Consider the following 13,911-nt stretch of genomic DNA (forward strand, 5'->3'; position numbering starts at 1 on the left):
GTTTAAAAGGCTTTGCGAAATTTTCGAAGCAGAAGCTATCCTGCAGCTTACTGCAGCCACTACCGCCGCCGGTTCGGCGACGTCACCTCTCTCCGCGCACGCTCTGACGTTCTTTGTTCTATCGCTGTATGTACGTGTATCGACAGTGAATTGTTTCCCCAGATGCACCATCTATTGGTCAAGCAATATTAAACGTGCGCAGCTGATAAGACTGGCTTCTCCAATGCTACGGGGTCACCCGCCACGGTGGCTCAGTGGCTAAGGCGTTGTTGCTGCTAAGCACGAGGTCGCGGGTTCGATTCCCGGCCGCGGCGGCCGCTTTTCTGTTGGAGTCGAAAGGCAAAAACGCCTGTGTGTTCGAGATTTCGGAGCACGTCAAAGATTACCAGGGGGTCAAAATTGATCCGGAGCCATCCACTATGGCGCCCCTTATCGCCTGTGAAGCGTCGGCGCGTTACACCCTGCAATCAATCAAATCAATGTTACGAAGTGAACACCTTCTTTTCTGGAAAGGTTTATCTAAATGTATAGAAGTACGAAGCTAGACAATTATGCCGTCTTCTCTATTTTCTGTGTAGGCAAAAGAAAATTACATGTTAAAAAAATTACTCCCACCTCCCCTCGCGGGAACCCCTGTGTAGATGCAACGCATAGGGGGTTCCGTTGTTGTTTCCGTTAGGTTGATTCTCCCATCGCGTGAAACGTGCCGTGAACCCCCTGCTGCGGCTATGACGCAACGTGGCGCGGCTATGACGCAACACAATCCAACAAAATCCACTTCAATCCAAATCCAAATCCATATCCAATCCAATACAAGCCAAGCCAAGCCAATCGAATCCAATCCAATGACCCTCGCGAGAGAGTGTTTGCTATCGGAGAGGAGAGGGGGTGAGCGGCGGAGAGCGCAGCTCGCGCGGCGAGGAGAATGGGGGAGGGGTGTAGACGGACAACAACAACGCCGTATGGAGGGACAAGGCGAGTGAATGAGATGCAGTCGCATCTAAAACGATCGATGTGAGTATCATTTGATCATAGTATCCAGGAATGTGGTGGTAAGTATCCAGGCCCTCTTATCTAGATACTGTTGACCAGGGCACCTTGAGCGCGACCACTTTATCACGATGCGATAAGAGAAGGACGAGGTTGAATTGGCCTAATGCCAAAGAGATAGACGGCGATCCATTAACTCGTTCTTATTGCCCTTTACCCGCACGCCACTGGTGCATTGAGGGAAATGCCTTCGCCGCCTGCGGAGGAAGCCGGAGAACGTTTGCGGCGGTCGATCGCCAGTGCTCGAAGGGCAATACATCAACTGAGTAGCTAGTACTAACTGGTCTAAAGATTACATTTAGCACTGGTCGTTCGCGGGGCATTTCTCGTTTCCAACTAGGCTATATATTGCGCATTTGCGTTCATTGAAACAACTGTCAATATTTGCTTTCGAACGTCGAAATACTTGAAAAGTATTTGTTTTCAAATGATGCTATTTCATTCAGAGCTGCATCAAATATCGAGTTATCTGCTTTGATATTCCCAAGTTTCTGATATGCGCGTACACCTTCAGAAGCTACGAATAATATAATTCAAGCCAAAATAACATCTGCGCTGTCATCATCAGCTTTCCAACCGTTCCTGTCTTGTGATGCCTCAATACATAAAACTGTATGGCCCTAATGAATTCTTTGCCGTGGAATTTTTCATTTTCATCTTTCCATGGCGATCGTATGTCAAGTGCTGTAATTAACACTGGAGGTGTTGTTCTGAGGGTGCTATTCTACGTGAAGCTTATTACTCCTGGTCAAACCAAGAAAACTGCTCGTTCCTCGTAGCGTCAACCTGACTTTCAAGCTCAAGCTCAGCCGAGGTCAAGCCAGCGCCTCGCCCGCTTCCGCAGTGAATCTAATCGCACGTTCGTTTCAAGGAGGATATAACAAATCTTTATATACTCCTTGGTTCGTTCCAAGAAAGGGGGGAGAGAGGAGGAAGGGGGAAAGAGTAAGGTCACGGCGTGCCACCAAGTTCACCGCCCATTGTCGCCTACAGCGGCTACTGCGCCAAGCACTGCGCGTTTTCTCTTGCGGTGCAATTGCGTGCGCGTTTGCTCTCACTCGAAAACTTAGCTTTCGCTCTGTAAAATTGGTCTAACCTCGTTCAACCATAGCAAACGTTATGGCTTAGATTTCATGTATGCATCATGTCCGGAACTCAAAACTCTTTCTTCGAGACGACCGCCTCCACAGAGTAGAATAACTTCAATTTTTTTCTTTTTATCGGGAAAACTAAATAGGTCTCGTTTGAAAAGCAAATGACTCCCAAGGTTGCTTATTACCTAATTTGTGCGGTAACCCTGTCACGCGGTGCGACCACCGTGGATTTCGAAATACATGCCGGGATTATGCTGGCGCATTATCGTTCCTGAGGCTGTTAACTAATTTACTTCTCGCATGCTGCCGTGTTCCCCAACCAACCAGTGTGCTAAGCTCTTTATGACTGAGCAGTAACAATTTTACACGCAGTAATTATAAAGAGCTGGGTAATCAGAACTATTACCTGCGAAGTTCCATAGTGACTGAAAGTGCTGGTACTCTCAGCATTTCTCATGTGCCCCATGCTTTACAAACACTGAATACACCAACTCTGAAAAACTGTGCTCGCAGGCTGCTAATAATCTCGTTTGCATACGAAGCAGGTGTTATTTTTTTGTAATAGCAAATAGCTCATTGACTACGCGTCTGCTGAGCATAATTAGCTTTGCTAAGGCCAAAGTATTTTCGTTGTACACTTGGAGTGTCTTGACGTTCATGTGCTGTCCAGTTCATGTGCTGTCCTTAAGATAAATTTGAGTGGACACTGTCGAGATGCTTCACGCACTGAAGACAACCCGCCAGAGCTCATGCAATCAGTTAGCTCATACAACCGGCATGAGGGCAATGCTATTTTATGCTCATTTTTATATAATACTCTCACTATACTACATTTTACCACAGCGATGAGCATTGGCAAATCATTTTTGGCGCTATTATTGGCCTTGGTTACAGTTACGTTTACCAGCTGCAGCCAAGTGAGCAGCTTTATAAGGTAAAAAAACTATTGCTGCTCGAAAATTATTGTCTTTTTATATTGCAGTAGTTTCATATAAAGCAATGAAAGCGAAAGCTGACACTTAGTGCAATTTTTTGAATTCTTCATCACACGTAAAAGTGTATGCTCGGATGTTTGTGGCTGCGTAATGTAAAGATTGTGCCGGGGTATTTGCAGCGTTAAAAAACTTTATCTTCGCATCCTAACGAAGGTTGACAGAAGTGTGAAATCTTTCTGACATTAAAGCTGCGTCCAAAGTGCGTCAATACCTACGCTGCAATGCGTCCTATCGATCAAAGACTCAAATCGCAATCAAAGAACAAACCCCTGCGGCAATTTTTCGCGCACTAGGTAAACGCATCTACAAAGGATCGAAATGTATACTGATACGTCGGTTAGGAGATAAAGGCATACCATTGTACTCCTTTATGATCGATGCGTGTGTTGTGTTATCTAGAACCGTTTCTTTTTCACGATTTTCAAGTAACTTTTTTGAATGGAAGCGCGGTTTCACGCACGCAATGTGTCCATGGAGAGAGCTTATCAGAGCTTTCCGGTCTATGGGGAATTGCATTAATTTGTTGACAGGGCGCTATCGGTTCTACTAAGAAAACTTTTGCTTTAAAAGCCCTTCTTGAACAGAAACCTTGCCAACCTCCAGAAATGTTCACCTGGTGTTCCTTTATGATGATCTAATTGTTCCACGTGTGGCTTGCGCAGTGCTTGTCCCACGAAAGCCTGGCAGACTTGCCGGGATGGAACAGCACATCCCGAACCCGGGAAGGCTGGCAACGGGAGCAGCTCAGTGTGCTCTTGCTGGAACGGCTGTCGGATTTGTCGAGGCCCTGCAATGGTGGCAGCGCCCGCTGCGATTCGTACTCTGAGTGCCGCTCTGCTCTGCGCCTCGAGGCTCCGGGGACGACCGAGCGGCTCGCGCGCCTCGAGCACATCCTCCGGCGGGTCAAGGCCGTCTACGTGCCCACCAGGAGAAACAAGGTGCGGATTTATATTTCTCCTCCATTAGTGTCTCTGAAATCTCCTGAAGAGTTAATCTTTTAGCAGCTCATCCGACGCATCCAGAGGCTTTGGAACTGTTTTCAAAGCGGGGAAGGCCAGAAGGCTCAATACATGTGATGGTCATGATGATGATAATGGTATTTACAGCTTAAGGACACCTTTTGCTGGATCCCCATAATTTGATAGTCAGATTTTATGTGCGCCAACCTTTCACTTCTTTCTTTTTATCGCATTTGTGGCTCTAGAAACATGCGCTGGGTAGTTTTCTTTTTTGTCACAAGTCAGTGGCTCCGTCTTTCCTGATAAGTGTTTAATAAAACGCCAATTACTTTAAGTAAAAACTTTGTACCCACTTCACACTCCCTAATAGAAGAGAAGTCATACCCTTTGCGAGGTACTCAAAATGCACTTATAAGCTCTTTCACTCAAGGTGCCATCGACATCGCCAATAAAATTACGGAAAGGACATACTTTACTCCATTTTACAGGAATAGCCAATTTAATTATAGTAATGTGTCCGTAACAAGTTATAAGAAAACAAAAATGGCAACTGGGGAATTAAAGGAATACTGAAGTGAATTTGTTTTTGCTTGCACTGCGTAGACTGGCTCCAACTAACACACTTTTCATCATTTATCCGGTTGATAAGTCGGTAATTATTTCATAAAGACCGAAAGAAGAAAAGCTACCATGGCGGTCTGCGGCGGCCGCAACAACTAAACGCTGTGACGTTGGGAGGAGGTGCACCGTGATTGGACGATGTGCAAGATTAGCATTCAAACAAGTTTCGGTTTCAGTTCTGTAAAACATGCTTGACATCCGATGTTATCGTTGGATGGGCATTCTCGATATCTCAATAATCGCCATACCGCGCTTCTGCCATGTTCTCGGCTGTAAAATGCGTAAGATAAGCCTCCCAGGACGGCGTGCAATCGTAGCAATCACTAGCCGAGGCCTACGCAGTGGATGAACACCCTCCGCGTCACCGTAGACGCTCAAATGCCATGCGCCTTTCCCCCATATTTGGAGCTGGCCTCACTCATGCCTGTATCGTAAAAAGCGTGTTCGCACCAGGCCAAGGGTCTGCTGATTCTGGCCTGTACCCACTGCCCGCAAGCAGCCTGTGCTTATGGCAACAGTACGCCAACGAGAACTCGCTAGCGCGTCAGTGTCAGTCTGAGCGCTCTCTGCGAACTCGTTCGTGCAGCAGTGAACGTTACGGGCCAAAAAATGGTGAAATCCGTATACAAAACATCGGCCGAAAACGAAAAAAATCAACTTACAAAATAAAAATGGCTGTATCCTCAGGAATTCAAACTTTCAACTTGCAAAGTAACCAGCCTAGCGCTCCAGACCGCTTGACCACGGACCAGCGCAGTTGGTGTTGGAAATATTAGGTATATAATGTATAACCAGTTTACACTTTTATTCAGTTTTAGCACCATAAGCAGCTTAGGTGACTATTTGTTGTATAGCGCTCATGCAGTTAGTTTCCCCCAAATTTCCACAATATCTCATGTCTAGCAATTGCATTTCTTAGACGGAAAAGCGTTCACAGTTGTGTGGGCGTGCTGCTGACCGCTGTGCTTGTTCACCCAGCGCACAAAAGTTCTTCGTGCTCCCTAGTTTTACGCTGTACGGTAAAAGGGTCAGTTGGTTTTATTAACTTAGTGCCTATATTGACTTCGCTGACTTATCCCGCCTTCAAGTGGCCTTAGATCTTACTTCTAGCGTACCAGTCAACGAAGTGTCGCATGTGCGCTTGTTCAGCGCTTGTGTGGAGCGACCTGGGCTTGGCGCTTGATACAGTGTGCAAACTAACAAAGTAAAGAAAGGCACATTCTTCCGTCCACAAACGTGTCGTGGCTCAGTTTCAAATGAGCGAGCGAATTGCGACGACCCGTCGGCGGCGGCCCGCGGACTAAACGCTGAGCCGACTGACTGTCGGAAGGTCGGCGAACCATGCAAGTAGCGCAGTCAAGCCAAGTCATTACCTCCTGACGTCACACGAAAACGCCACAGAAAATGGGTGAGCGTGCAGAGAGGAGGACAGCATTTTTGAATTGATTTTTCGACTGAATAAATTCGCGTAAACGTACTCAGAGTCGTCGAAACCTGGCCTATGGACTCCGGGTTACAAGTTGCGCTAGTAATCCTGCAATGTTTACGAATCACTTGAGTGTCCCTTTAAATAACGATTAGCCTTTGCAGGTGGGGCGTAAGTTTGGGCGAAAAGGGTCAGTCGTGTTGCGCCTTACGCTTTGCACCACACTCAGTCAAGTCATTTTTGTTTGTTTTGGAGACAGTTTAACTTTGCCAAATCTAGACCTAGGTCTCGAGCTTCTCCCCTCCTTGCCATTGACCCCCCTCCCCTTTTGGAGCCCCTAGACACAATCGTTCACCATAATTTTAAGGCCACCATTATAGCTCTGGCTGACATACCATGCTGTTCTATAGTCTATCAATGTGTCCAACAATTAGATATGTCAATTTTTGCCCTCCTGTAGCTTCAGTAATTGGGCATTGGGTGTAATATTCGAAAGTTGGGGGTTCGTATCCCATGGAGAGCCCATATTTGTCTCCATTTTCATTCTTTTGTGTCATTTCAAAATTCCAATTCTCACCCAAAAAAGAAATGAACTGCTTATCCTTTGTCTTACGAGCCCCCATTCCCAAATATGATAAGCTACAAATACATAACGTCCGCTGTGCATACATGACCAGCCTGAAGAGGTGGCAGTGAAACCTGAGGAGGCAAGGTAAATACTGGAGAAAACACTCCTAAATTGCCGATAACGTGAGACGAAGCGGGATTTTGTACTCTGCACCCCCAACATTAAAAGCTGAATAAAATCTAGAGGTTCGGATGGGCTGATGTGCCCAAGTGCGTGAAGCACATACAAACTGAAACTCATTTACACCTAGTAATCTATTCAACATTAAAGCTTTAGTAAAGGCTGAAGACGTTACAGCATGCGCACAAGACTGGGATTGCCTTCACACAACTGTGCGATCAGAATGGAACGGATATCTATCATTGAACTGGTTGCTCTATATAAGTTTTTTTCTTTGCAACATATTTTTTTTAATTTTCATGAAAATCCCACCTCACCTTATCAACTTCTCGCTCACGTTGCCTTGAGACAACATTGCTACGCTTTTGTTCTCCCAGTGCTTCACAGCGGAGGATGTCTTGGGCAGCATCATGCCGTATGAAAAAGATCGGGAGGCATACGTGGAGAAAGTGGCAGCAGCAGTCATTACTCACCTATCACAGGGTGAGCCTCTCCATGCTATAAACTTGTCATTTATTAACAGTTCTACATCCAAGAGCAGCGAAACTTACGCACCACAGTGGGTAAGGCAGTGTGCTTCTGAGCCCAAGGATGCTGGTTTGATCCTGGCCGTGGTATATGCTTCTCTGATGGTGGCGAAAGTGATAATGCCCATGTGTCAATGTTGCGGCGTACGTTAAAGACTCCCAAGGGGTGAAAATTAATCCAGAGCCTCATAGCCCATATGTAGCTTCGGCAGGCTGAACCCGAAAATTTGAATATTTTTAGGGGCGAATCCCCTAAGGGGCTGGGGCTGTTGGCGTCTCCTGTAGTCGTCATAATCGTCGTCTCATGTAGTCATTGTAGTCATGTAGTCACGGCACTCATGTAGTCACGGCACTCATGTTGTCACAGTACTCATGCAGTCACGGTTTACATCTCGCGCTAGAACGTAACGCGTACTAAAAAACACCGGGACACTCGTTTACACCTCGCACTAGAGTGCTTCGTAAAGCGTACTAAAAAACACCGGGACACTCATTTACGCCTTGCACTAGAGGGCTTCGTGCTTCAAAGACGATCGAGAGACTCTTACAGCAAAACTGTATACCTCTACCTCCCAACGGTTTCATCCCTGTTGGCAAAAACGCCAAGGTGTCAATAATACACCTATACACTGCATGCTTCGCCCTTCCCCAGGTTTCACGTCAGTGAAGATGGTCCGGGATTTTTTTAAGGCATTGAATCTTGGTGATGCCTTTGGGCGATGGCATGTCTATATCGGCTTGCGGTAAATGTTTGCACCACAGTTAACACACCTGACACAGCCGATCTGCCATTACGAACTGTGCATCATTTAGCTGAAGGTTGGCGGCAGTGAAGGCATTTTCTTCTACGCACAGAACTTTTATGGACTTCTAAATGCAGAGCACTTTAGGGGCTGGCCTTGTCATCACAGCTCGTTCGCTGTCACACTGTCACAAGACTGCCGGAATCAAACTGCGCAGTGATATAACGGACCCAAGTAAAGCCCCACGGCTTACCGTAATGGCGTAGCACAGAGGTTTCGAAAACCAAGCGGTTTATACAGCCATAACCGTTCGAAACTCCTCAGCCGCTGGCGCCAGTCATAAATCTCCCGTTGTTTAGCGCAAAGAAAACTGCAGGTACGCTTGAGACAAAATCTGTGTATATAACCGGCAGCCCCCGCGTCCATTTAGTTAGGAACGCCCGTTGGGTTGGTTTTTACTATAGTAAGAGAAAAAAGTGGCCGCCAAAAACGACGCGTTCGATACTGCGCAGTAAGACGCCGGCATGTGCGAGGCCCCAATCGTACCCTTCCAGGAAGGGGGAGCGCGAGCACTGCGAAGGCGGGGAATTCGAATTGCATTGGACAAACCTCCATTAAAGTCAGGGAGTGAGACAGAAATGCGAAGAGTGTGATGGGAGGCAGCAGTGAGCGGATAAACGGCGTCACAGCGCATTATGGCAAATCACTGCTCTGCACTTCCGACAGCTTTGACAATGAGTGGAACGGCTCTAATTTTTCTTCACAAACTGTTTCCTTAAAATTATGGTAGAACAATTAAAGGCAAACAACAGATATTTGTGGAGTGTATCCTCTCTGTCGCGAATGAAAGGGCATCACTGGAAACACCTTGAAACAAAAGGGTTTTCCTGACAGGGCCCTATAGAATGTTTGAAAGCTGAATGTCTTGATCTACCAGCTTTAAGTATGATGCCAAAACGAATGCTGCCAACCACGACAGTGAACTTCAGAGCAACATACTTTTAACTGTACAGGAAAGAAAAGAAATACTTAAACCCAGCTAAAACAGTAATCAAATGCAGCCTTTCCTATTCATACACTAGCTTTCGTACGAGCAAGAGGACATGCACCCCACAAAAAAGCAGTTGTCTGTTCCTTTGAAACATGTTTTCCTGGGGCACTGCGAAAATTAAAAGTTCTATGTAAAAGCTGGTTGTCCCATCAGGATCACAGATGAATTGCAGACGATAAATGTTCCTTCTATAAAAAAGGTGTCCTTCTATAAAAAACATATAACATAGAAAAATGAGCCTTATTTCACTTTGTGTTTCCTACAGCATTCCTTATTTTTCATACCTTAACAAAAAACAACTTTTTTTGTTTTTTATGTTGCTCGTTAAACACTCGCTAAGCCTTCCAAGCCAAGGCAAGTACGAAGCTAATGCAAGTATGTATTAGTACATGATTCCCACAATTATATGTGGTTGCAGAGTAATTTTTTGTGAGTATATTTTCTGCAAAAAAACTGCACGCCTTGATCACCAGACCCACTCCTTTGTCTTTCCACTAAGGCAGAGCAGTGATACGGCTATCTTACAAAAGTGTATCAAATGTAGACGCACAGGGAAAAATACCTCCGCAGTCGTATATACTTGTTTGCCCTATCACGTTTATAGCATTATAAGATTGTACTTTGCACTTCATTGTGATAGTAGTTTGCAAGGGCTCATGAGGAAAGGAAAGTGGCTGGCATTATTTCGGCTTTTATTACGGTGTTATATTGTTACACAGAGAGTGCTGCTATGCCTCTACCTTGCTTCATGACACGATATCTTCCTTTGCTTGTTACGCACAGGTCACTGCATTGAAGTGGGAGATGCTGTCACTGACTTCCTCGAAGACTTGTTCAAGCGGTATGGTGACAACTCAACTGAAGTCATGACCCAGCAAGGCAAGTTCTTGACCGAATATTTGACGCTTTGGACAGCCAATGGTGGGATTAGTAAAAAACTACAAAATATTTTTCTTTTCATTCGCGTATCCAGAATATTGCCTGATTGCACCAAACAGTATTTCTGTCCCTCAGAATGACAGTATTTGTTTTTAAATACTGTCTTGCTTCATTTGCTACCAACAAAGAGAATGCCTACACACTTTTTGTAAACAAAATTTAAGGCCATTCCGCCATATGTTTTATGTACAACCAGCGAAGCTGTAAAGTCATTTCCACTTAAGTAATGAAAGTCACAATTGTCGCTGCGATACCCTAAACTGAAGAGACATTCTCGAGCAATAACGCCCTATCGATACACGTAATATGTCGCTGGGTGGTCAGTTGGGCCAGATCGATGTGGTATCGCAAGAGAAACGTCCTCAACACAAAACGCGTAAACTACTCCCTTTTCAGTCCTGACCCACCCACATTGCAATCGCCGCCAACCACCACAGGGGTAGGGTCCTTGCACCTAAAACCATTCCTCGATGTTCATGTAACCTCAATAACTAGGCTGGAGTCAGTGGGAAGATCTATCCTTTTATGACGTAAAATTGGGGCTAGCCACCTTTAAGCAGAGCGCGCACGCATCATCAGACTTGCAAGTTTTAGAGGCCCCTAATGTTTGCGAGCCCAGACTATACGATGAAAAAATGGCGTCTTTCTGGTCTTTTGTCGTATACTCGACCGGCGGAGTAAAAGTTTCTGCCCCCAGAAGATGCCTCCTTCGAAAGCAGTTACATGCAAACAAGCAGGATGCATGCAAACAAATAAGCAAATGTGCTCATGCAAACACCTTGCTCCATGAAATCACTTGCACTTCAGAAACGCTTGGGTAAAGTTAGCTTTGCTGCACGGTGTTTTGATGTGAGGGCATCGAAAAATCTATAGAAAACTAACCTACCATATAAGCCAGAATATAGGTCGACCCCCTCACTTTGCGGCCATGAAATGGGGAAAAAAATTAGGCACACAACATCGTTTTATTGTGGCTATAAGCACTTTTTTGTCTAAGGTTACTTATTAGAGCCATCTGAAATCTTCTTGAATGACTGCTTCTGCCTGGTTGTCTTCCACACCAATGGCACCAATGGCAAGTCATACTCAGTGCAGTCCAGTGAATTGCTTATGGAGCACTTTTTAAACATTCACAAGACCACGCCATCAGGAACCAACCACTAAGCATTGGATAAGCGTTTCCGCTTTTCTGATAGAGGCGAAAAGCAAAACCGCTTGTGGGGTCGAGATTTTGGCGCATGTTAAAGACCCCCAGGTGGTCAAAATAAATCCGGAGCCCTCCACTACGGCGATCCTCATTACCTGCTTTGCGTCGGCGCGTTAAACCCCACAATAAATCAATTTGCGTGTTTCAGCACTTGCATTGAGATATAAAATGGACGAGCTCCAGGAGAAACACTTAGGCGTACACTGAATAACATTGTGATTCTAGCATGTGTCACATTTCCTCGATGTTACCCTACTCGCAGGTTTGGAGAGGCTGCTCAAGAAGCTGCGCCTTGCCTCAGATGAGATTGCCCATGGTCACAGTCACGGGCATGACCACGACCATGAGCATGGCCATGATCACGACGACCACAGTCATGACAGCCACGAGGATGGACATGATCATCACCACAATCATGAGCACAGCCATGATGACCATGACCACAAACATGAGCACAGCCATGATGACCATGACCACAATCATGAGCATCGCCACGATGACCATGACCACAGCCATGATCACAGTCACCATGACCATGAGGACCAACATAGTCACCAGCACTCAACTCATGATAGTCACCAAGGCAATGGCACCACTGCCGACCTGACATCTACCCCACCAGCAGTGAGCACATCCACAACCGGTCACACTCACGATCATTCGGAGCATCACGACCATGTTGGACAGCACGTCGACCCTGATGACGACCACGAGGAACACAAAGTCGACCACCAGCACCATCAACACCAGCCTGTGGTGCAAGCACCCGAAAAAATACCGTCCAGCCAGCCAGCGCTGTCAAGGAGACGACGGAGTGTTCCGCCGGAGCCGGAGCACGACAGCCACAATCACACCAGTTCCGCGCTGAAGGTGAGTGCACCAACTGTAGTTTGGCTTAACATTATTTTAATGATAAGAAACAGCGCAAGGACGAAGGTAAATGAAGTGCACTACATGTGCACCATTCACTTTATTCAGGTTCAACCCGCAGTGCTGATTCAGTGCTTCAGCCTTTTTTTTGCGCTTAAGAGCCTCGATGTTGTGGGGGATATTTCCAACCATGGTGGCTATCTTTCTTTTTTTCTCATGAAAGAGAAATGCGAACACCGGGGTTGATATTTCAGTGCGAGTTAAAAACCTCTCGCGATTTTACAGCATGCTTCATAGGCCAGCTGAATGTTGAAGCAGGAACTTGGAACGCCTTTTCATGTTCTAATTTGTTGAAGCCAAAAAAATCCAAACTGGCAAGAAACAGCGATTTAAAACTGTGAACTAGTTCACAGTTGATTTAAAACTGTGAACTGGTTCAGTTTCAAATCACTGTTTCTTGCCAGTTTGGATTTTTCGGCCATAAAGCTTCAAAAAGGGGACCTGCATTCCACTTAAGAGTGCACTCCAACATCTAAACAAATTACAGAAATTTTTGTTCACGTCATGCAGTTTGCGAGATATTGAAGATCTGCGAAAGCAAAACACTGTTGATTGGTCCATTTGGCAAATCCACAAACAGCCCCCCCCCCCCTTTATTTCTCGCATAAACAAAGTCGGCCACCTTTGCAATTGAGATGCGAACCCTGAGGAAACAGCGGATCTACTGGACTGCACTAGCTTTAACTTGGCTTTTCTTAGGTCTGCCCCTTTTTTAAGAGGAAGATGGTTAAATAACGAAGCTTTTTTCCAAGTAAACTGGTTTAAATCAAAGCCCACTACCCACCCTCCTAAAGTTTTAAATCCAAACTGCCAAAGACCAAAGCCCAAGTCCACTTCAACTCAGCCAAAGTCCTAAGCCAAACCCCCCAAAAATGCTCTGTGCCCGAATGCAAAAATAGCGCAATCAGGTAGCAGTTTCATAACACGAGAGACCCAGGTTCTATTCCGAACACGGGAAGAGTTTTTTTCTTGAGGCACGCACTCCCGACACCCGCTCATGGGCTCTTTACCCCCTCGCCACTTTCCCCCACACTTCTTGGCCTTGCATTTTTCCCCACTCCACTTCGCCGAGCGGAATTTCCGGTTAACAATCTGCACAGACAGAAGACAGTTTAAACAGCTCCGCTGTTAATAAGGATGCAAATGCTCTTTCTTTGTATCATCCACCAGTGCTGGAGCCCCGGGGAGCTGATAAGTCAGTTTGGACGGTCTGAGAACGGCACCATCAGCAGGCACGAGTTCTTCCACCTCTGCCCAGCACTCATTCAGCAGGCGGTCAGTGACGTCTGCCGCCAGGGTACGCAGGCCTCGCACCGGCCAACCACAGCTGAGTGTGAGTCAGCATCTCGTTTCATTCGTCACGTTTCTTGAAGGATTATTAAATATTGCTTGAGAAACAGCACGGAAAATCGGGACAAAATAGATGACCATCACAACTGCTATGGTTGTCCTCTTCTCTATCCAAGTTTTCTGCGTTGTTTTTCAAGCAGTAATGTGTATGCGTCTAGCCCAACATCAAGCTTTAGTACTTGGAAGACAAACTGATTCCATATGCCTCCTGTGCATTCTGTAAAAGACGTTCCCTGCACTATTTCACAAGGACTGCACGTGTATGTTTGTT

At 45.9% G+C, this 13,911-nt stretch overlaps 1 protein-coding gene across 6 annotated transcripts in view; it reads left to right on the plus strand.

Annotated features, from left to right (window-relative positions):
* Positions 1 to 13,911, plus strand: part of LOC144179670 (zinc transporter ZIP10-like) — a 148,648-nt gene that overhangs the window by 113,159 nt on the left and 21,578 nt on the right. For all 6 annotated transcript variants that reach the window (XM_077708120.1, XM_077708115.1, XM_077708116.1 and 3 more), the window contains 5 exons: positions 3,802 to 4,077; positions 7,271 to 7,376; positions 9,998 to 10,093; positions 11,623 to 12,230; positions 13,461 to 13,623. In XM_077708120.1, coding sequence (XP_077564246.1) covers positions 3,802 to 4,077; positions 7,271 to 7,376; positions 9,998 to 10,093; positions 11,623 to 12,230; positions 13,461 to 13,623 — 1,249 coding nt within the window. The remainder of the gene's footprint in view (positions 1 to 3,801; positions 4,078 to 7,270; positions 7,377 to 9,997; positions 10,094 to 11,622; positions 12,231 to 13,460; positions 13,624 to 13,911) is intronic.

Source organism: Haemaphysalis longicornis, unplaced genomic scaffold (genome assembly GCF_048455015.1).
Source record: "Haemaphysalis longicornis isolate Haplotype H1 unplaced genomic scaffold, Haemaphysalis longicornis Haplotype H1 scaffold_4, whole genome shotgun sequence".
Taxonomy (NCBI): Eukaryota; Metazoa; Arthropoda; class Arachnida; order Ixodida; family Ixodidae; genus Haemaphysalis; species Haemaphysalis longicornis.